Below are 24,773 nucleotides of genomic sequence, written 5' to 3'. Positions count from 1 at the left end.
TTCTCCATGGCAGCACATAAACAAGTGTCGTGCTCACCTGCAGCATGCCGCTCTCTGATTGGCCGACGCTGAATCTGGAGGGAGAAAAAAAAATCTCTGGGTGTCACGGTGCTCGTCTTGGTTTGAGAAACAACTTTATCTTATCTCGGTTCTATTCTATAGGCACACCTGACTTGCACATGTGTGAACATTAACAGACAAGAACATACATTATACTGGGAAACTGGAAGCAAGAAGCCGAGCAATGCAGACTGGAAGCACCTGTTAGAAATTAATAAAATGTTATATGTAATATAACACTCAGTGAAAAAGCAAGGACATAAGTTTCCTTATGTATATGATGTTCTTTATTACTCTTCCATAGATGGGGAACAGTCGGCCTCACAGTAGGTTTTTGTGCTGCTATCTGAATATCTTATAGGTTCTTGAGGGCTAATTAAAAGAAAATATGATGAATGAAAAAGGTGCAGACCATTAAGATCTTTAAAAAAAAAAAGGAATAGAAGAATCTTCAATCATTTTGAAGCTCTGGATCAGTGGTTCTCAGACCTTTTACACCAAGTACCGCCTGAGAAGTCAGCTACGGACTATTCTCTCATCATCCTCCTCTTCCTCGCATTCACTTCACACATTGGTTTAGTGAGATTAGATTGAAGATGGAGCGAGAGATAAGGCGACTCTATTTATTAGTATTTCATTTAATTATCATGTTTCATTTTATACTGTTTTTAAAGCCGTTGTAGTATCTCTCGTAAAGAAAAAAAAAATACAACATGGCATCATGGAAGAGGATGTTTCACAGAATGGCGGGAAAAGGAAAAAAGGAGATGGGGTCTGTGTTTTGTCCCCGACAGACTGATACGAGCAGAGGAAGACTGGAGAGGAAGAGAGGCTCCGTGTGTGTGTGTGTGTGTGTGTGTGTGTGTGTGGGGTGTAAGGGGGGGAAAGATAACACAGTTGTGGTGGCACAGCATCAGGCTCTATTCCCGTCCCGGCTGCCTCACTCCTCTGGCCCGTGCTGCTGAGTGGAGCGAGGGCGCTGGAGGTGCCAGGCTGCAAATCCACACCTCACTCGCAGGTTGCAGAGACACACAGATGACCACTTTAAAAAAGGTCAGCGCGTTTGCCACTGAACAGGAAAAGGAGGCAGACGTGCAATGAAAAATGACAAACATGCAGAAGGCGAGAAACACGATGTGTGGGTTTCACCTCAGTGTGCTCAGGGTGATGTCATACGAGGAAAACAGACTTAACGACAGGTCATGTTTGTAGATACAAGGATCTGTCGTTGACCATGAACTCGGAGAACCTCCTTAATGTGTTGTGAGAGTTCATTATGTCTACTACCGATTGAACTTTTCATTTTTTTAAACCATAGTAAGTTTTGCTTTACCTCGTTGACCAGTTTCGGCGTGTATCTTCCACCTTCCTCAGAACTGGCCTCCATAACAACAGCTGATAAGGCATCAGGTGACAGGGGAAACCTCCTTAGTGTTGGTTGCACACTGCTTTTTATCTGCTGCAAACCACAAGAAACATGTAGTTACACTGAAGAAGACTGAAGTCACCTCAGAGGAAGTCTTGAGTTGGGTTCAGTGTGGGTTGAGTGTGTCTCTAATTCAGTATAAATGTCCTGTAAACTACCTGTAAGTGATACACTGAGCTGCGAGTAATGATTACTTTCAAGATTGAAAAAGTACTTGTTTGTACTTGTTTCACCCGTGTTCCCCAAACCTGGTTTTCAAATGTCGTGTTTTGTCCACAAACCAAAATGATTCAGTTTCTTTGTTACATGGAGCAAAGGAACCCTAAAATATTCACATGCGTCATCACTGACGACGTCATTAACCTCCCTCTCTTTCTTTTCTCTGTGTTTGTTTCCCTTTAGATGAGCGGGACAGGGTGCAGAAGAAAACCTTCACAAAATGGGTCAACAAACATCTCATCAAGGTTTGTGTCACTGTTAAAAACCCTTGTTTATGATGCTTAGTGTTTGCTCACATGCAGCGTGTGAAGAAGCACATAAAAGAAGTGTTTTTTAACCTCCGTCGAGTTACTACGCAACCTAAAATGAACTTAGTTAATGAATGCATTAAGAACAAAGATTAAAGATGACCAGGACATGGTTTTGCCTCGACCCAGCTTTACTGTTTGATACAGTACATGTCCAGGTTTGTGATCCAGAATGATGGAGAGTCAGAGTCAACAAACCTTCTTTTTTTAACCCCAGTTTCAAAACACACACACAGTGAAAGTGCTCACTGTAACGGAGATGTTTTCATCTTGGTCTTGGAGATACAGTGTCTAAAAATAGACACTGAATTAATGAATTCATTAATTTATGTGTTTATTTTGAACATCAAAACCCCCCCCCAAAAAAAGATCAGCATATTACAAACAAACAACAATAGAGAAGGAGCAAGAAGAAGTACTTACTTATAATTTCTCCCATGAACCATCACAAAATACATCATTTTAACCTCATTTGCAGAACCACTTAATATATATATATATATATATATATATATATACATTATTTTAAAGTGCTCTGTCGTGCTGACTTCAAGTCATATTGCAATTGCAGTTTCATGTAATTGCAATTAGATATTTATGTACCACATGCTGCGGCTGTGCCGACTTGTGCGCGGAGACATAAATGCCAGGTATTCGTCTTGTCACGTGACTCTCGAGTGAAACCCGTGTGACCCCGTAACTGTGGAGCAGCTGTGGTCACTGTGGGCGTCCGTGTACGAGCTGCTGTACATGTAGGTCACAAACTGTGTGTGTTTTCTCTTTACGTGACGACACAGGTGGAACACGTTGACAGAAAGTGTCAATAATTGATTAGATATTTAGATATTATTTATACAGCAACAAAATATTGTTCTCCAAATGTGTAGCATGTGAGCGTTTTCTTTGTTTTAGCTTCAGGCTTATGTTGTCATGGCAACAGTGAAGAGCATTTTCATTCGTTTTATGTATTGAAAGTAGCTGAAAGTGACAACATTGTGAAGAGAAATAAAAAAACACAAAGATGAGAGAAAAGTCACCAACAGCTGTTATAACTCATTAGTTGTACAATTATAATTATGTCGTACAATAGTGATTGTGTAAATCATAAATTAAAAACAAATTCCATTATTTATTACAAAAAAAATAGTTTAGAAAAAACAAACAGTTTTACAATGTGGAATTTAACTTAAAAATACAGTATAATGCATTATTGTTGTTATTAATATTATTATTATTATTATTATTATTATTATTATCATTATTATCGTTTATATACCTTATATACAGTACAGAGTCTTAAATAACAGCACACCTTAAAAGAATAATAATTGTTGTTACTCTTTCAGATTCACAGTAACTCATGCACAGTGACAGAAACACAATAATGTCTCCCAAAACTGTTTAATTAATTGAGTGGAAGTAGCTGTTTGACTGTTGACCTTTGACTCCTTCCAGTTAAACTTATTGGCACACAAACACACACACACACAAAGCAGAGCTGAGGTGAAGAGGTCGTCAAGGTTTTAAAAGAAAGGAAGACGGAAGAGAAAATAAGCTCATGAGACAAAGAGAACGCATGAGAGAGAGAGACACGGAGACAAAAGAGACCGGAGCTTCCTTCACCATGACATCACTGCTCCTTCTCTCCTGTTTGCTCTGCATGTGCGTGCGTGTGTGTGTGTGTGTGCGTGTGTGTGTCAGGTCTGGTATGTACAGTGTCTGACTGCTCAGGTGCAGGGTGTTAACAGGTGTGTGTGTGTGTGTGTGTGTGTGTACAGTGCAAGCATGTGCCAAAATAAACAGTGGCCTCTGATCCACCTGCTCTTACAGTGACATACTTTTACTCCTGCACTTCATTGACACAGTGAGCACAAGAATTTTACCGTCCATCGTCTACCGCTTTATCCTCCACATGAGGGTCTCGTGGGGTCACACCCTGGACACATCGCCAGTCCATCATAGGGACACGTATAGATACAACAACCATTTAATCTCACTCTTACACCTATGGTCAATTTAGAGTGACCAATTTACTTACCCAAAAAAATCCCTATATACAGTTTCTCTATTTATGATAAATAGCAAAAACGAAACGGCAGCTTAATGAAAACCTTGACAATTAAAAACCTTTAATGAACACCTTGACCATGACCTTGACCATTGATCATGTGTAGCTTGAAACGCTGATCAACCGTCAAGTCGTCGAGAAATAGATTGACTGATTCATTAGTTGCAGCCATGTTTGTTTTTAAACATTGGTGTTTTCATGTTCACTTTCATATTCACACCATGATTAGTGAGGCTTGTTAACGGCTCAAATATTATTGATCGCAGTGCATCTGTGAGAGCGGTACTGTGTGAGGATTTATAGTAAATAGATGAAGGATATTTTCAGGATGAGGTCACTCCGTGTGAGCCTCCACAGAGCCGGGAATAAACACAACCTCACATGCCGAGACGCTTTTGGACAGACGTGAATCATCGTTTTCCAGTCAGTGTCGGATACGTCGTCTAATTAACACTTTTTTTAAAAACAGCTGATGTCAATAACACCAGCAGCAGCAGCAGAACAGTGAGAGCGTGACACAGATGAGAGAGGACGAGTGAAACTTAGAAAAACAGGGTGATTTAGGACAAGTGAGGGGATGATGATAGTTTTGCAGCTGCAGCTTTGAGCCAAACATAGTCTTTAGTTCCAGGACTGAACCTCGAGAGACGCTTTCTGCACCAAACATAAACAAGAGCAAAGGAGAAATGTTTCGATGGTTCAGTTTTAGGATGAAATACCTCTTCACTTTTCTATCAGTTTACTCCTGTGACTGTGTTGCCCTCTTTTGGTGAAATATGGAAGTGCAGCCTCTTGTCCTGAGGCCAGGACTGCAGCAAAACTTAAATTTTTTTGGGTGTAGTCAGTGCAGTTTGAAGCAGCAGAGTCACTGTAATGTAAAGCAGGTACAGTTTGTCCTTTGTGCCTTTGTTTTAGTGAAGCAATAAACCAGTCTGGTATAAAGTTCCATAAAGAAATACTTCATTAAAAGGATCTTACCAGAAACTGACTTTCTTATAATATAACTTAAGTAAAAGTCTTAAGCTGTATGACATTTACTGCACTTAAGTCATTTTCTTAAGTTTAAGAAGTAAAAGTATTTAACAAGAGGAGTAAGGATTGAGCCATGGTGGCTCAGTGGTAGGGCGAGTTGTCTTTCGACTGGAAGCTTATGGGTTCAATTCCTCGCTCTGCTCATCCATATTTGTCCTTGAGCAAAGACACTTAACCCCATGTTGCAGCGTATGAATGGGTGAAAACTGTATTGTAAAGCAGCATATAGAAAAGCTCTATATAATACAGACCATAATACCAACTCCTCCTCTTCTGATTTGATTTGGTAGTAACGAGTAACAAAGATAGTTAGAGGCAATGTAGTGGAGTAGAAGTTGCTGGAAATATAAATAACACTTAAACAACACTGGCAACAACTTTGTTGCACCTTTTTGTAGGAAAAATTTGACATTTAGCTGCAGTTCCAGCCTCCGTCTCTTTCCACTGACAAATGCCAGTGAACAGCTTTTTTTACAAAAAAGAAAAGAGAGAAGTGTTTGTGTGTGTTTATGTCCACAGCTGCTTCATGAGGCACAATGTGCTCCTTTCACAAAACGGAGAGTCAATAAAAGAGCTGACGACTCAGAAAACTCGTCTTTTCCTCCTCTGCTTTTTTTTTGTTTATGAAACACATTTTCATAAACTTTGGAACTTTCTTTTTCCTTTGTTTACATAATTTTTCTTCATACTGTCCACATGGTGAATAAATAATACATTTGTAGTAGAAAACAAATAGAGGTTCATACTTTTTGTAACAAGTATTCAGATTGAGTAGGTTTATATCGGGTTTGATTTCAGAGAAACTGCTGCTCTGTGCACAAAAATTCACTTTTTCATCCAGAATTGTACTTTTTTGGCAGATACACTGTTTCACGTATTTAATATTTACTTTATAAATAACCTTTGAACTACAGACAGGCCTCATATGTTGTTTAACACTTGCAATTTTGTGTATTAGTTGGTGGAACTGTTATATTTGTTATATGTGTTATACTTTTTTTATATTCTCTACAGTATTTTATTGTTTTTTTCTGGTTTTGTTAATGTATTTTAGGAAGTATTTTTCTATATTGTATTTATCTCTGATGTACACTTTGTTGTAGCTGTTGTTTTTAAAGTTCTTTATGAATCAAGCTGGATTGGATTGGATATTTAATCAGGAGGAATTAAGGAATTGGAGGAAAAACAACAAACTGGTCCATATAGATGAAGAAAAATATAAAAAAAAAATATCTGCAACATACTGTATATCAGCGTTGGTCGTAGAAATCCTCTTCTTTCTTTTAAAAGTCATCCAAGCAAAGTAAACTGTACATCCACTGCATCTCTAAAATCTACTGGTCCAAACAGCTGATGGGGAAAGTTTCCTGTAATCATAGTAAATAATAAAATAAAGTAAAAGGTCTGCAAACATGCACTGATGCTAAAATCACAATCCCTGCAAACGTGCTGAGTCACCATGACTGCATCCACCCACACCCCACTCATACTGTGGATGCAGCGTCATGGCAACAGAACACAGCTGGTGCCTCGTCTCTGTCGACCCGGCAACCGCTGTCACCCTGTCCAGTCCAGTCCTGTCCTGTCAGCTGTGGGACAATGGACCTGACAGATGTCAACAGTTTTAAATCCACAGAGGAATGACTGGAGAGTGGGAAATTAACTCTCTATTTCCCCTTCCTTATCTCCTTTCCTCAGGTGAGGAAACATATCACAGACTTGTACGAAGACCTGAGGGATGGACACAACCTCATCTCCTTGCTGGAGGTTCTCTCTGGAGTCACGCTGGTATGGATTTGATTTGATTTGACCTCACACACACACACACACACACACACGCACACACACAGCAGGTGTAAGGTTGATGTTTCACTTGTAATCACACTCAAACTCCTCCTCTTCTGCTCCCATCACACACTCATATACATTAACATGTGTCGTTTAACGTCCAAGTTGAAATCACAAACAGCAGCACAGACGTCTGATCCCCAGTGGATTAACGTTTCTCTGCATCGTGCTGAAACCACTTTAGTCCTAATGCTGACAGACAGACAGACAGACAGATGTGACGCAGACACATGTAGACGGGTAAACTAACACAGGCAGACACAGGGTCTCACAGAGGACACGCCGTCCTTCTACAGCACAATGGTCAGCGACACGTTTGGGCCATCGCTCTTTACATGGCGGTAATTTCACGACAGTGACAGTTTGTGATAGCGGAAAAAATCCAACGGTTCCTGAAAGCTAAGAAGTTGCACTTTAAAGTTAACATGTGGCTATTACAATAATTTCACTGATGTCAAATCAGCGTGCACACACACAGCAGCCGATTTGATCCAAAAATGCCTTTCAGGTGATAAAACCACTGAGGTTTGGTGATGCGTTTGACATCAACAGAGCGTGTTGATGCTTGTATCATGTGGTGACTTTATCGATCGTAAATATACTATTTTATACTGTTCAAATTTCAAAATTAAAATGCAAAAAAAATCTCTTATTCATGAACAACTACGGTGTTTTTTAGTTTTTCCTGACTTCAAATTGTTAAGACGCTCTTTTCACATGCAGTTAATCATAGGAGGAATAATGTGACACAGCCGTGAACTCACAGAACAGTAATCATTTGGTCAGGGTTAAAAAAAAAAAGGGTCGCTTGACAAAACTCAGTGTGAGGTCCACTCAGTGCCATTTCTGGTGCTTTGTGATGACACCGCTTTGCCCATTTGTTGTGGAATTGGAAAAGTTTTATCGTCGCCAGTTAAAGCTGCAGCAGCCGGCGTCACTGGAAAAGTACTTTATTGTTTAGTTTTATCCGTAGATTGTTAAAAATCTGCTCACTCTCGGATGACACTAAAGCCAGTCTCTCCATTTCTGTCAGTATTGACACAAGTTCAAGTTCTTTTTCTTGGGGTTTCTCTGCAGCATAGGAATGGTTCTGTCGGTGCTGCAGCAGAGTCATGAGTGCTGAGTCATGCTTAACATGACTTAAAATGCCTTTGCTGCTTTTTATTTACTGTTATTTACTGACTGACTGTGGTTTCCGGGCTTAGTAAAATGTATGATATTTAGATAATCCAGTGATTTTGACGTTTATCGCACAAATACAGATATTAGGTAACATATCGGGATACAAAATGATTCATTATTCAAGCATTGCCAACCAACTCTAGCTGTTTAGATAAAAAAGTTCATATTTGACCATTAAATAGTAGCTGATGAAACGATCTCACTATAAAAAGAGGCAGCATTCGTATAATCTGCTGTAATCTAATCTAAAGACGTCTCATCCATTTCCCCGTCATTCGTTTTCTTTGTAGTTTTAACCTCAATTATAGTTTTTCTACCATTTATCCTCTTTTTTTTCTTTCTGTTGTTCTTGTTTCTGTTCCCTGTCTCTCTTCAATCTGTCTACCCCGCCCCTCCCCCCCATTTTCCTCCTTTCTGTTACCGTAGCAACAGAAAAGCGTCCCTCCTTCAAAAAGGGCATACGCCTCGCGGGCCCCCCCTCTCATCTTGCTCAGAGGGGAGGATGACGAGGAGGAAGGAGCTCAGGGAGTACGTTTGAATCACCTGCACTGTCCAACCCTTAACCCCCCCCCCACCCCCCACTCTCTCACCACCCTCTGACCTCTGACCTCTCAGCTTCACCGGCTCTGCCCCACAGGAGGTGGAGCTGTGAGGCTGCATGTGATGAGCGTGCTGCTGCTGCTGCTGCTGCTGATTTCTGTTCTGAACAACATTTCTGTTGGGTGACAGCATCGCAACTCTTTATTTAATGTCATTTAATGTAATTATTACCTTCTCGTACAAGAGATAGGGTTAAATATGTCAGAGCTAAAGTAGAAAATGGATTTTTGAACACCGGCAGTTCAGATGATTATTTAGTTTCTGCAAGGTTTTCATTTCAAAGTTATGTTTTCACTCAACAGTGCTCGACTGCGACTTTGCATGTGCTGTGCACAACAAAAATAAAATGTCTTCACTGCTTATTTTTTGTGTTTTCTGAAAGGATATTTCTGCCTTTCTCTGTAATATTAGATTAATTATTTATCTGATTAAAGTGGAAAACAGTCGTAATAGTGTGACATTTACAATCAAATCAAAGAATCCTTCTTTTCTCTCTTTACACTTGACTCGTGTGCTCTTTACTGCAGGGTTTGTGTGTGTGTGTGTGTGTGTTTGCTGTGTGTGTTTGCTGTGTCCTCTCAGCAGTGTTTTAAAATAAAAACTTCATCCAGAAATGATCCATGATCCAAACATCCTCAATGTCCGTTTATACTCGTCCATACTTTACCTTCATTTCCTCCGTGATTGTCCACGTCACGGGAAAGCTCACAAAGACACGTCAAACAGAGCGATTACCATAGATTACACAGCAATACTGTGAGTTAATAACAGTCAGGAGTATGCGGTGGACATACGGTACGGATTGTGTTGAAAAATCCGAGACCGTGTTTGGTGTGAAGTGAAGTTTGCATTTTCCACGCTAAACCAGCAGCATGGTGTGAGACACTGAGTCCCTACACTGCAGGCATGTCTTTAACAGCATCTGTTGAAGACAGCGCCCCCCACAGGAACATTTCATGACCTCACTTGCACTGCTGGAGTTTTTATTTGATTAATTTTTTTGTCTGTTCTCACAGCTGCATCCGGGTCTGAGTCTCTGATATCATTTTACTCACTGTCGTTGTTTCTGTTTGTCTTCTGTTGCAGCCCAGAGAAAAGGGGAGGATGAGATTTCATCGACTACAGAATGTCCAAATAGCACTGAACTTCCTCAAACAGAGACAGGTATATATACTGAACACACACACACAACAACAACGTGTATGAAGCAATCGTCTGAACCGTAATAAATGCTTTTACATTTAGAGCAACACTTACTTTAGTAAAAAAAAGCTGCACTTTACTCAGTATTCTCTGAAGGATTATGAACACATTTCAACATTTTCTCCCAGAATTTTCTTTATTTTACATTTTCTTTATGGAAAAAATGTACATTCAAATTTTATGAACAAATTTCATTATTTTCTCCCAGGATTTGTTTTATTTTTTAAGGAAAAAACATGCATTGACATTGTAAAGGTACTTTTTATGACCAAATTTCAACATTTTTTGTCCCATCAATTGTTTGATGGGACAAATGCATTGAAATCTCAAAAGTAACATTTCCTCTTCTCTCTCCCTTTATCCTTTTTTTGAAAAATGATTTCAAAATTCAGGATTCATGGATTTTGACCATATCCTGTCATGTAGTTGTAATAATCTCATAGTAATTTTAATCTTATTTTCCTTTAGTCTGGCATGTTGATATATTTTCAGTGGCTGTTACAGATTAAAACCTGTGTTAGTTTGTTTTAATGAGCCTGCTTTGAATTCACTACATTCATTTAGAAACACACGTTTAAGAGAGTGATTGCAAATATGTGTCATTCTGGGATTAATGCAGTGTAACTGCACCACACACACACACACACACACACGCACACACAACATTTAAGGTCTTAACAGCATCATAAATCCACCTTTATCGTCCCCTCCTCCTGTCTTACTTACACTGTAGGTCTTGGTTTAATCTGCGACGGCAGCTCTGTCTCTCACTGAGGACACGTCCTCCTTCCTGTCACTATCAGTCCCATCTTTTTTTTTACAAAATGTCCCCCGGGGATGTCAGACACCAACAGCTGACTGTTTCCTCCTTCAGTTCACTTCATCTGTCTAAACCAGAGACACAGTCGTGATTCAAGCTGAGAGCTTTGTCTTTTTAATCCTTACACAATGGATACCCTCTCACTCTCTCTCTCTCTCTCTCTCTCTCTCTCTCTCTCTCTCTCTCTCTAAAGCAGAGGTGTCAAACTTGTGGCCCACCACTCGCTATCAATGATAAGGAGTTATTTTTGTACGTGTTTTTAGTCATAGGTAAATTCTTGATCGTTAATATATCATTCCATATCAACACAGGCACTTTTATTTTTGAAATTCAGTAACACATCTGCACAAACTGTGATTATACCCCTACTGAACACTAGGGGGTCATTTGAGTGAGGGATTAAATGAGGATTTTGATGTGGAGATATATTCTGTGGTTCCTTATGACTTTTGAACCATTTCTCTCTCTTTTTTCATCAGTGTTTGTCAAACCTATAAATTATGAAGTTCTCAAATGTCTCGTTTTTGTCCAAACACCAGAATTCATCAGTTTGAATAATTTCTTTGTCACATGGAGCAAATAAGCAGAAATAAATAAGTAATACAAATAAATACAAATAAATGTTCACATTTAAGAAACTTCAAAATCAGTTTTTCTTTGGCTAAATCACCTGATTTGTCATGTGACCTAGTGCAGGTGCACGTAGAAGGGCTTTGAACCGTCCTGTTCAGTAATAAGCTGCACCTCATTGTTATTTCATATAGTCACGTTTTATATTTTTTATCCTCAACATGATGCAGAAGTGAAGACCAGTTTTGTGTTTCGTGTGTTTTCATCCAGTCAAATGTTTTCAAAAGCTAATAAATAAATGTGTAAATATCCTTTTGTTTCCTTCATATTTTTAACATAATGTTGCTTTTTCAGGTCAAACTTGTGAACATCAGGAACGACGACATCACAGACGGGAACCCCAAACTCACATTAGGTCTCATCTGGACCATCATCCTCCACTTTCAGGTCTGTGCTCTCCTCCTCTCCTCCTCTCCTCCTCTCCTCCTCTCATGCTCACGCTCGTACTGTGTGTTATTTTTTATTTAAAGTCAGACGTGAAGCAGCTTCTTTGAATTTCATGCTGGAGAAACTCACCACACAATGTAATAAAGCCTTTAATTGTTTGTGTAATAATTGATGAGCCACATCATTATGGCTGTGATTTAATCTGGATTTTTAATGGATTGAAATGACAACGACTGCAGATGTCCGTGTTGTCTTGTTGTTGTTGGGATTTGAGAGATTATCAGAACATTCAACAGAAGAAGGAGAAGAAGTGAACGGCTGCTGTGAAACTGTTTTGTAGTTGCTGCTTTTTGCCATTCGACTCTGCTCTGTGCTGTGACCCCCCCACAAGGTGACACTGCCAAGTGGTTGCTATGGAAACAGTAGTGCATGGCACCACGGCAACTGTTTTCAGTGTGCATGACTCAGCAGAACAGAACGAGAGAGAGCGAGGGACATGAAGGGGACAGAATATTTGGGGGTAAATGAGGACGAAAACTGACACCAGGATTCTGGATTTAAGAAAAGCATAAATGTAGACGGAGGGAAAGAAAAGAAAAGAAAAGAAAGAAAGAGGGAGGGAGGGAGTCTGAGTTCACCAAGTGCAAGAGATGATGACAGTTTTACATTAGAGCTGCAGTGAGAAACTCCAGCATGAGCTCTGTGTCAGCGACATGTGACATATCTATAATTACACAGCCAAAAATACAGTGCGTTAGCATTTCAGATGGACGCAACACTTAAAAATAAATCACGCATCAGGATTTAAACAAAAGTTTCTGATTAAATACACTTTTAAAGTCATAGAAAGACTCCTAAATGCTTATTAAATAAGTGTTGTGTTAGTGTGTGTCTGAATATTTCTTCTAAAAAAGGCCAATTTGGCTCGAAAGTCCAATTATGCATTGAAAAAAATCCCCTCATTGTTCAAGGTGATTTGTGTCAAAAAATGTTCACACTGAAGGTTCTTCAAAAACAAAAGTGAACGTTAACATGTTTTATTTTATTTTCTGAGGTTCAACTCGACGATTAACTGTGCGTTTACAAAGAAAAGCCGCTGTTTTCTGGAAGCGTCGTATGTGGCAGCGACTGGATGCTTTAACGAGCACATGCAGCAGAACCCACACATTTAATTTAGCTTTATTTTTATCCCCAAATCCTCACATAATCACAGTTCTGTCTCAGTGGACTTTAGAATCCTAACATGTCCTTAGAAACTGAGAAACAGTTAGTCAAATAATACATAATACAAGAAGAGTCACTAAAGTTATATCAGGAGTATATTTGTTTTAGAAACAGTGATTAACCTTCGTAGCTCAGAACAATGGGCTTGTGTAATTTCATCGTCTTCTTTGGTCGGACGATCGCGATGATAAATAAGTGTCGTGGTAATGAAGGAGTCATTTCTGATAAGTCTCGGCTAATTATAGGCGCTCTCCCATGTGCGGGATATATTTCTCATCTGGGTCATTTGTGTTGTCAGTCATTACTCCACCGCGACATCGTCTTACTCTATGAGCTTCTGTCTCTATTAAACCACTCCTTCAGCCATTTCATTCCAAACAAACAGCTCAGAATTAGTCACACGTTTATCAAATAAACCCTTTTTTTCTGCAAGACAGTGACAGTGAGTTTTAAATAATACTATTAATGACAACTTCAGTCCGTGCTGTTGTCCGTGTCCATGACGTATAGAATCCACCGGCGTTTTTCTGTGAGACATTGCTTGACCTCAGACTTCAGGTCATCCTTCCCATTGTATGTGTGTCTCTGACGACGTCCATACATCATACTTTTCTACTTTCTCTACAAAGGGGAATTCAAACTGCATACCTTGCAATGTGAATGTCATCAATCATCAATAGTAAAGCAGTGAAGGACCTTTAAAGAGCAAGCTCCCCTTTTTTGTCCTACAAAATAACCTAAAAACAGAGAGGACATTACATTAAATCAAGTGGAAAATGATATAAATGATACAGAGTGAACAGAAAACGGTCAAAGAACAACGGAATCCTTATTTCTCTTCATTTTTCCCACTTTAAATCTGCCTGTAATGACTCAGCCAGGCCATTAAGTGTCAGCATTTATCTCAGATTGTTGGTACTTCATCGTCACTGTCCCTGTCTCCTCCTCCTCCTCCTCGTCCTCCTGATCCTCAGTGTCTGCCTGTGATTGGTTAATTACCCGCGTGTCACAGCTAACTCCGGCTGATTCCGTGCTGGTGGACAGATTATTCACCGTGTCGCTGCTGTGCTTCGAGGCTGAATCAGCAGGTGGAGCCACTTATCATGTGTTGTTCACAGGTACTAATCAAGGCCTTCAGGACATGGCAACACATCTATCACCGTCTTCCTGGGAGCTTAAAAGGCTTTTTTCACTGATTAATAATCATTAAGGAAGCCGTTTGCTCTTATAACTGGAGCCGTGCAGTAGCATTTAGTCACTAAATAATGCTGTGTTCAAACCGTAGACACAAGAAACTGTTTGAAGAGTAGAAGTCAAAGCGCCTTTATTGTCATTATATTGCACACAAGGCAACAAGATCGTGAAAACACAATCAAATAAATAAAGAAACCCGGGAGAACAAGAGAATTGTGGTACTAATAGTCTTGTAGTCCTACATTAAAATAGAAAATGTGGACATTTTCTGTGTATTTCATTCTAAAAATAATCTTTGATAATCTTTTTTTTATCCATCTATGAGTCGCTTTTGTCTTTATTTATATAGAAAAAGTTGAGTTTTTGACTTTCATTCTTCATTTACTGACTTATTTTGTAAATATTACATCAGGTTACAAAATAGAGTTAAAAAAGAACCGAAATGTATTCAAATCCTGCCCCAAAAAAAGCATTAAAATGTGTAGAAAATTCCTGAGCTGACATTAACACACTGTAAAAACATGGAATTAATAATAGACTAAATGTTACGTGTGGTCGACGTCAGGATAAATGAGAGTTGGAGTTTCAGGTTCTGGAGGTTACACATTATATTCAGAGAACAGGATGTGATTTCACTGAGAATATTGACTGAACTGAAACAGAAACTTTTTTTTCCTGATTAGCCTCGTGATGAAAGAACGTTGAGGTTTGCGGTGTCACAGCGAGAATATAATCCAGCTATTTTCGGTTATTTTAACAAAGGAAACTTTGACTTTAAAAGGTTTAAATGTCAGCGATCACACTTTCCAAATTAGATGACATTGTCTTTTAGTAGTTTAAGTTTAAGAGACTCTACATATTAAAACATCAATATCACTCTCTGTGCTTTACATTTATCCACAAAATGGCTGCTGTAATGAAAATCAGTGTGATTACCAGAACCCATGATGGGATGAAAGTCCCGGGGAACGTGATTAGTGATTTTTTTTCCCCCGCATTGATTCTTGTTTTGTTTTTTTTAAGTGTGTGTTTGTGTGTGTTTGTGTGTGTGTTGCTGCTCTTCTGCTTCCTGAGCCTTTCAGCTAATGAGAGGCGATGGATTAGCGCACGTTTCACCGCTCGGGACCATTTTAGTTTTCTGCCTCTGTGAGAATAATCATGTTTTGCCGTACACATGCATACATTAGGGTCCTGTGTGTTTTATGCTGTATGCAAAGTAGCATGAGTCATGTTGTGCCTGTTGTGTAAGGTCACATGATATTTTGAGTGATGCTGTTACACTCGTGACTGTGGCTGGACGCCTATAGAAAGACGACCGAGTGCGAGCGGAATGAAAATATGAAACATGGAGAATATCACATGTTTGCTTTAGACAGAAATGATGATGCATTGATGCTCACACTGGTACCTATTTTTGGCACTGACACTGTTTTTAAACTTAGAAACACTGATAAGTACTAAGTGGAACAGACGTGATTTGCTTTGTAACTTTTAAAAAGTTCACTGCCTGACTCTAAGATCAATTATTTCTTACTTTTATAATGTATTACTTGATATTATAATATCTTTAAGTTATTGGTTCACCTATTGTCAAATGATGTCAAACAAATGATTCTCCATTGTACAATTTCACAGGGACAATAGCACATTGATTTTCACATCTGATTATTTATATATGTATGTATATATATATATATATATATATATATATATATATATATATATATATATATATATATATATATTTATATACATATATGTATATGTATATATATGTATGTGTATATATATATATGTATATATATATGTATATGTATATATATTTAAATATATATATACATATACATATATATACATATACATTTATATGTATATGTATATATATTTAAATATATGTGTGTGTGTGTGTATATATATACACATATATATCTTTAAATATGTATACATGTTTATGTATATATATATATACATATATATATATACATATACATAAAGTCAGGTACACTGAAATGCCTTGCAAATTCCATGTAGTCATTAAAAACCCACTCCTCCATATTGATTTACAGCATTGCCTGCAATGACCTGGTCCATTCAATAATATTGAAAGGTTAGCAATCTTGGCGTGTAATGTATAAAAATGACTATATCCTCCGCCTCTCTCTCTCTCTCTCTCTCTCTCTCTCTCTCTCATGGTTCTTGAGCTTCATCCGTCCCCTGCTTTCATTTCTTTTTCTCTCCTCTCCGGCGTTTCTCTTAATTCCCCTCAAATCTTCTCTTCCATCTTCTCTCTCCTTTCACCCCGGCTCTATTCATAACCTCCGAGTGTGATGGGCAGATGGAGATTGAAGGGGAAAGACGAGGACGATAAACAGCCTCAAGTGCTGAAGCGTCTCTTATTCCGTCTGCTGAGCGACGCAACAGTCTGATTTCGATTCAAATTCTCTCCTCTTTGTGCCTTTTTTTTTTTTTCCCACCGACCCTGTTTCAGCCTGTCATTCAGGGAAGCTTTTGGGTCAAGTGTGTGTGCATGTGTGTGTTCTGTGGGCTAGAAAACTGCTCACTAACAGCCAGGAGAATGAGAGAGGGAGAGAGGGAGAGGGAGAAGGAGAGGGGAGTAACAAGGAAGGGGATAGGAGGAGGAGAGCCAAGGAGGGAGGGGTGGACTGTGAGAGTGAGAGATCGAGCTGAGGAGAGTGTGAATCTGCAGCAGCTGGGAGATAAAAGCTTTTCTCTCTCTCGCTCTCTCTCTGCCGGCGTCTGTGAGCGAGGGATAGAGCAGATGAGCGATACCAGCAGTGGCAGAGACGGATCCAGGCTGCTGGTTGTTACCGGAGCTGCCGGCGTCTCCTCATCAGCAGGCCGCAAAACCCGCAAACACACAGGAGGAGGACAGGACACACACACTCTCGTGGACACGTATGCAGAAAGGCTCGCACAGCTGATCAGAGGAGCGTCCATCCTCGCCGGCACAAACACACACACACACATGCTCTCAGCTGGACACGAGCCGCCTCGGTCTCCCTGCACTGCTTCAGTCGGATCAATTCAGCCAAGCTTGTCTGACAGAGCCGTGGTTTCTTTTGAAGCCGGAGACGCCCAGACAGCCTCTGCTCCCTGTGTGTGTGTCTTTGTGCTTTTTTTTTTTTTAAGAAGACAAGGAGCTCAGACCCTCCTGTACTAACCTCCGCCGCTGTGCTGCCTGGAGTTCGGGACCGCCTTCAACAGGACACCGAGTCCCTTTGGCTCTGTTCCATACACATCCACGGTACGTGAAGTAGGTCTGCCGCGTGAACTGGATCTCGTCGAGTCGTTAGCAAAGCAAACTGCGGACCTGTGCCAGATCCTGAACCAGATGCCTCTTTCTAATTGGATCTAGTTGTCTTGAGGAGCTATTATGAGATGAAAAAGCACCAGAGAGGAGAAAAAGCCCTGGGGTCTGCCTAGTTTTTCACCTGATCGTAGACCTCTTGCAAACTGTGGATTTATTCGTCTGTTGCACCGTCGCACTGCACCACCTCATGAGGAGGATTCCTGTCTGACTAACTGTGAGACTGACAGCAGACTAACATAGGACGCTAATGATTGGACAGTACTGGAGGAACAATCCCCAGTTCGGTCTCGTCCTCTGGGAGTTTGACAACAAGGTGATGGGAGTCTTAACCCTGGTATCCAGGGAACGAAGCACGTGATGCTGAAGCATCTGCTGAGCTCAGTGTCGAGTCTGACTGCATTTGTTTGCCTCCAGATTTAGACCAGCACCCTTACTAGGATACACAGCCTTTTTTTTTAAACAGGTTTTCTGGTCGATAACTGGAGTATAATATAATATGATTCCCCAGACTTGTGTCAGCTCCAGATGGTTGTTGGGAAGACTGTGAACTTTGCTGCCAGTCTCAGTCGGAGAAATCAAACGCGAGAGATTTTGGATTCCAGCATTTTAACGGCAACGGTCCTTTAATGGGACGGATACAGGCCTGACAGCTCAGTGAGTAGTAATAAATCGCGGGGGGGGAGAAGCTCTGGGCTGGGACGCCGATGTTCTGATTGAGTATTTTAACAAGCTGTCAGAGTATTGGCTCCGTCTCGCAGCGATCTGCAGCAACATTGGCTGACTGCACGCCCACAACCAATCTAGACTCTGTGCTGCCTCGGCAGAATGAGACACCGCTACTACGAGGGATATCGACGGCGTCGCCAATAATTCCCCCCCTTCCCACTAGTACGGTGGCAGGGAAGGACTCTTACCGATCACTGTTGACTTCCATTACTGATCTCGGCCCTCTTCCTCCTGTACTGCAATAACATTACCACAGCAGCAGGGGCAGGCATCACTAATTCATGAGCTCAGAAAGCTGGTGGATAGAGATCCTGGATTACACCCGCACCTGAGACCAAACTTGGACAATTGAACTGTTGCACTGAAACACTGGTTGTTTTTCCTCACTCGCTGATTATATTTGAAGGATTGCACTCGATCCCTGCAGTGCATACACAATGCGTACACCTCACAGTCATGTCACCCACAGACACATGGAGAGTGTGTGTGTGTGTGTAAAGGAGCTCGAAAATCACTAATGGGCTGCACTGTGAATTTCCTCTTCCCCCACACTCATCATCCTGCCTGACACATCGTCTTACTCCTGGTTGTAGTTCACCTGCCACAAGCCTGGTAATAAATCTTACACCCGTGGCTCCAACCAAATGTATTTCCCTCTGTCCCGTGTCTCTGCCGACATAACTGTGTCTTCATGTCCTTGACCACGAGTCTCCAAAGGTTGAGGAAGCTGACTAAGAGAAGCACTCAGCCGCCGTTGTCATGTTAGTGTTAGTGATTGAATCTAAGATGGAGTCTTTGCAAAGCCGAGCTCCACCTGCTCGTCCTGACTTCCCAGGTCTCTCTAGTGTCAGATTGATGAAGTAGCTGTCCTTCAATCATCAGTCGTTTTTGGAGGATTTTCTCTTCAGTGTCACTCCATTCAAGGGATGGGGAAGAGTTGGCCTCATCATGTCAGGTCGTGAGTAACTGCCTGTATTTGCTGCAGCTTATCTTTTTTATATATACATATATATACACTGTTCTCTGTCCTCATTGAAGTCATGGGGAACTCCATGGGTTGTGTCAGGCCTCATCAGGAGGGTGAACTCGGCGGGGCCCCTCCACTTTCACCAAAGAAGCGTCTACGTTTCAGACGCAAGCACAAGGGCAAGAAGAACAGGAGAGGAGAAGAAGAAAAAGAGGATTACGACCATCTTAGAGGCCACAAGCCTGATGAAAGAGACGGACAGGACGAAGACGGGAACGCAAAAGACGCAGTTGAAACGTCAGATTTAGATTTTAGCAAAGGAGCTAGGACTCTTGTAACAGTGCCTGACACCAAAACGTATCTGCACAGCAATACTCTCTCACCGGGGACTTCGAGCGCCGGTGTGGGAGGCCTTTTGGGCAACAGAATACTTGAAGTGTCCCCCAAACCCAGCCCGGCCTGGAGAGGGGTCTTCTGCCTTCCCGGGGAGGAGGACACAGTCAGCGCAATCATAGATGTCTGCAGCATCCCCAGCCAAACCACCACCACCACCCCAGTCAACACGGGCCCGGCCCTGGGCAGCACCACCCCGGGTGGAGGCAGGGTCCTACGTGTTAAGGAGAAAGTCCAAGGGGTCCTCGAGAAACCTTGGATACTCCGACAGAAGAAGGAGAAAAAGGACAACAGGAGAGCGGAGAAAGAAGAAAAGGTGCACATGGGGACAAAGGGGGGACATGAAGAGACATTAGCGGTGATGCAGACGTCGTCAAAGAAGGAATGCAAAGACGTGGTTCATATTCGAGAGGTGGACGGTAAACTCTGCGTAGTCAGGACATTGTACCCCAGTGATTACGGCTCTCCAGTGTGGAAGGGGCAGAGTGACAGCGAGGTGGAGGTCCGCAAAGAACCCCCGGCTCCATCTCCAGTCACGGGAAATGTTCTCAAAGTCCTACTCTCTGAGGAGGACAAGAGTAGGGCCAAAATGTCTGCAGGTGAAACCTCACCGTCCTCGAACCGACTGCAGATTCAGGAGGCTATGGCCTCCAAGGGATTTAGGCTGGACTCTCCAGCTCAAGCGCAGGAGAGGACGTCTCTCTTGGAGTCGGGCTACGCCAGTGACCTGCCGCTGACCTCGCCGGAGACGGCGGGCACCACTCCCAGTCAGACGGACTGGGGAGGACTGACCAGCAGCTCTTCAGAGAGGCTGGACTCCATGATAGAGAGTCCACTGTTAGCGCAGCAACAGGCGGCTGTGAAACTGCCACAGGTTTGTGTCCCATCGTCAACACATCCAAACGCTCTGAATCAGAGGGCTCAGACTGGCGGCCCGTGGCTTAAATCTTTGCTTTTTATGTGTATAGATTTATTTTACATGATAGATAAGTTTTTTTTTCTTCTGAGTCATACGATTATGTGTCAAAACAAACCGCTTTTTTTTTTTTATAGGTCATTAGAGTTTGAGACTCCTGCTCTAAATAGTATTGAACAATACTAATTAGTGAGGAAAGATTCAATGATTTGAAATGTGTGAATCGATATATTGTCTAGCTTAAATAGAATTTTGAGTGATTCATTTAACTTCCTCACACCTTTGGTGTTCCTGGTGAAACACGACTGCCACAGGAAATGAATAGTGAAGGCAAGGTTCACGCTCTCCCGCGCCGCGGAGCCTCCGGTCACGTTAGACTCGGGAAAACTGAAATAGGACGTGGTTCAAGGAGCAACGCAAAAAGGTTAATAAAGAGAATTACTAAGCTGAGGCAAATGTGAGATTTGCAGCATATTTGTGACATTTTTCACAAACTGAGAAAATGAGCTGAGCTCTTGGCGTCAACACCGTTTCTATTCCCCAGTCTGGATTTTCTTGCAGCTAAACAAAATAGCATGTATGGAGGTTGTATGGAGCTCATAGAATTACATAATGACCAGCTTTCTGTTTATGAATTTGTTCCCGGGAGTTTGAAACTTCAAGCTGAACTCGGGAGATATTTCTGTTTGTGGGTTATTGTTGCTGCAAATTGAATTTGAATGACGTTTGAACGCTTGCAGTGGAGTTTTTAAACGCTGCCTGCATTTTCGTTGTCATCTCTTCAGTGTGTTTTTGGACGTGACGGCCAGGGTTGCGTGCATGTTATCAGCTCGTGCAAGGCACTGTGCTTTTCCATTCTTTCCCTGGAGGCTAATCAAGGCAGACCAGGCGGTCTCTCCATCCTTTGTACCCCCCTCCTCCTCCTCCTCCTCCTCCACCTCCTCAAACACCCTTTCTTTTCCCTTCTATTGCTCACTGTGTTTTTCTCACACCACACATGCTGGATCACTGTGGACATCTGTTAGAGTGTGAGACACAGACAGGATGTGTTTCTTGTCCATGTGTGTGAGAGAGAGAGAGAGAGAGAGAGAGAGAGAGAGAAGGGTCATTGCTGTAAATGACAGGGTTTCCTCACAGTCCAAACTGAAACGTGTCATTTCCCGTCCCTTCAATTAGTCACAGACAGTGTCGCTGTGTGTCTGTCTCTGTCCAACTCTGGTGGCTGGGAAACAGTGTTTTGTTTTTATGGTTTAAGAAGGACAGGTGGATCAGACAGGTACATTTATCATTAGGAACTGTCAGGAATAGTTTCTTATTTCGATACCTTACTAAAAGAAGATGTATGTGGAGGTTCTCAGGGTTAGTTGCAGACAAACTGGACTCAAGTTGAACCTCTCGTCCTGGGAGCTTCTTCATTTTTGACTTAAGTGGTGGAAAAAATCCAGATGTTAAGTTTCTGTGTGAAACACTGAGAGAGAGAGAGAGCGAGTCTCTGTGGAAACTTCCAGCTCTCCTTCACCTTGAAAGTAAAAGAACCTGCAGCAGATTCTGCAGCATTAAAACAGGCGAGGGGCGCGTTTTTTCACAAACGACTGCCTCAGTTTTATTTATGTTTTTGTTTTCCCTCCACATTATTATCATTATTATTATTATTATTGTTATAAAGAGACATTACAGTCAGTGTGTGTGTGCAGTGCTGCCTCTGACATCATGTCAGGTCGTGTTCAGTGTGACGCGCCTCATTGAATGCACAGTTCGTGCTGAGTCATGAGAAGACACACACACACACACACACACACATGGGTGTACTGTAGATGGCAGCTCCACAGAGGATTCCTGCTAAAGAGGGTTTTTACTGGGCAGTAAAAATCAATACGCATGTCTCCCTGTGTCATGGTGACTGTGTGGGATTTCTGCATTAGGAGGAATTTGAAATGCGCATTCATCATTCTGAACAGCCTGAAACCACCACTTACATCCATCCATCCACTCATCCTGTCATTCAATGAACTATCCATCATCCGTGTGTCCGTCTTTTCTTCATACACGCGTCCGTCCCTTAGTGCTCAGCCGGGGATTTACAGATGCACATTTTATTCGAGTGCCGATAAAACCATTAAACTGTTATTTTCCTTTTCCTGTCCGTCCTCTATTCCTCCCTCACCGTTGTCTCCTCCCTCCATCCTTTGCTCTCCCTCCTCCTCCTCCTCCTCATACACTTCAAAGAGGCCATGTTTATTTATTCATTCATTTATTTATTTATTTTCTTAATACTAGTGGATCATTGTGCCTGGATTGTGACTCACCCGCGTCACAGTGGTGTTTTTGTTTATTTGTGTTTATTTTAATCTCCTTTTTGGGTTTATCTGCTGCAACATGAACGTACTCACACACAATATATACAGGGTTTCCAAGGAAAACTTTGAAAGTTTGTGAAAGAGACTCTCAAGGCCCCAGCATTGCTTGACGTACGTAGACTAAACGTTGAGTCGTAATTACCAGTTGTAGGTGTAGGTTAGGAAAATGAAAACTCCAAGATCTCTGTCTCACCAAAGTAAATTAAACAGAAATGACTTGATCACGTGTCCAGATGCAGAGCGTGCTGCAAATCGATCAAAGCGGACACCGTGGACGAAGCGGCTCTTTCAAGTTGCCCTTGAAGTTCAGTCCTTGAATTTGAGGGAATTGGTCCTGGAAAAGTCCTTGAATTTCATGTCAGCCAAGGTGTGGGAACCTTGTATTTACATTTTGTAGGACTACAAACTTGTGCTTTACGAGGAGTTTGTACTCAAGGCAAGATGGTGAAAAACTGATGTGTGTATGGAGCTGAACATCTTAATGTGAATAAAAGCTCACCAATGATCCGAGTTAAATACAATTATTTCCTCAGGTGGAATTAATTAGATGCCGTCGAGTAGTTTGTCTCGTTATTAGTTCTAAATCTACACGTTGGAGCTAAAGGAGAGTCAGTTGAGTTCATGTAACAGTTGTTTTTTTTGCATTTGTGTTGCCAGTTGAATACCCAGCAGGCTAATTAAGCGCTGCAGCTGACGTTAGGTTGACGCGCTCTCACGACTGCACACACGTCCTCTACTCTCATAACCTGCACTGTAAGATGGATGTGTTTGTTGCTGCAGAGGTGTGGGGGATTAAAGATGCTCCCGACTCTTAATGGTCATGTGGTATCATGCTGCACACGTGAATAATAATACGATTATATAAAGTAGGTTGTTGATGTGGACTTGGGATGTGAGCAAGGAGAAACGGACAAATGGTTGGTAAAGTCGTGAAGAGAATACAGTCAGGGGTGTTCACTGGAGTATGTGGTGTTTTTTTTAGTTTCCTTGTGTAGATGCAGCACTGACACACACACACACACACACACTGTGCTCTGCATCAGTATTCAGATGCAGGATTAGACAAGTTCTTTTTCTGCAAAGAAACTTTTTGTCAAAAATAGATGGAAAACGCAGCAGAATTCAAATCTCACTCGTTGTGCCAAGAGTAAATTAATTGGGCTTGTAACTGGAGGGTTGTCGGTTAAAATCCTGGGACCGCTAAAGGACTGGGGGTGCCCATTGCTCCCCAGGCACAGATAAGTGTTGCCCACTGCTCCCGTGCCTCCAGTTTGTGTGTGTTCACCACTAGTGTATATAAAGACGGGTTAATTGATAACTAATTAATTCACTCACTCATCTTCTACCACTTTATCCTCCGTGGGGGGATAAAGTGGTGGCTCCATGCTGGCTCCAGTCTCAGCTGACATGGCGAAAGGCGGTCCATCCCAGGGACACATGTAGAGACAAACAACCATTGACTCTTTTGTCTACTCACTAAAATGATGTATATATTATTAGATATTCAGGTATCAGTTGACATTTTATCTATGTAGAGCTGCACTGACAGATACTGAATACCTGTTGATTACTGATTGAAAGTCAACAACAGACAATTAAAATAAAGGAAAATATTCACATTTAAGAAGCTGAAAGTTTGATTATCAAGTGTGAAGGTTGTTTGTTGTTTATGGTGTTTATTATAATCTGCCCCTGCAGTGACTGTTAGCATTCAAGTCTCCTCCTCCTCCTCCTCCTCCTCCTGTGTTGCTACTGTTCCACTTCTCTTCACTCTTCTTTTTTCCCTCCGCCTCTCGGTGTTTGTTGGCTGTTGCTGCAGTCTCTTGGCACAGGCCAGACTTGAGAAGCAGGGAAAGAGAAAAAAGACAGAACGACGGCCACA

General features: G+C 41.5%; 1 protein-coding gene across 1 annotated transcript in view; it reads left to right on the top strand.

Moving 5' to 3' along the window:
* The window catches only part of macf1a (microtubule actin crosslinking factor 1a), a 202,341-nt gene that overhangs the window by 86,623 nt on the left and 90,945 nt on the right, over positions 1–24,773 (top strand). The window contains exons 3-7 of the mRNA XM_058619935.1: positions 1,889–1,950; positions 6,812–6,901; positions 8,570–8,671; positions 9,830–9,907; positions 11,691–11,783. Coding sequence (XP_058475918.1) covers positions 1,889–1,950; positions 6,812–6,901; positions 8,570–8,671; positions 9,830–9,907; positions 11,691–11,783 — 425 coding nt within the window. The remainder of the gene's footprint in view (positions 1–1,888; positions 1,951–6,811; positions 6,902–8,569; positions 8,672–9,829; positions 9,908–11,690; positions 11,784–24,773) is intronic.

This window comes from Solea solea, chromosome 20 (genome assembly GCF_958295425.1).
Source record: "Solea solea chromosome 20, fSolSol10.1, whole genome shotgun sequence".
Taxonomy (NCBI): domain Eukaryota; kingdom Metazoa; phylum Chordata; class Actinopteri; order Pleuronectiformes; family Soleidae; genus Solea; species Solea solea.
Note: the sequence above shows the minus strand (reverse complement) of the source record. Positions and strands in the feature narration are given on the sequence as shown.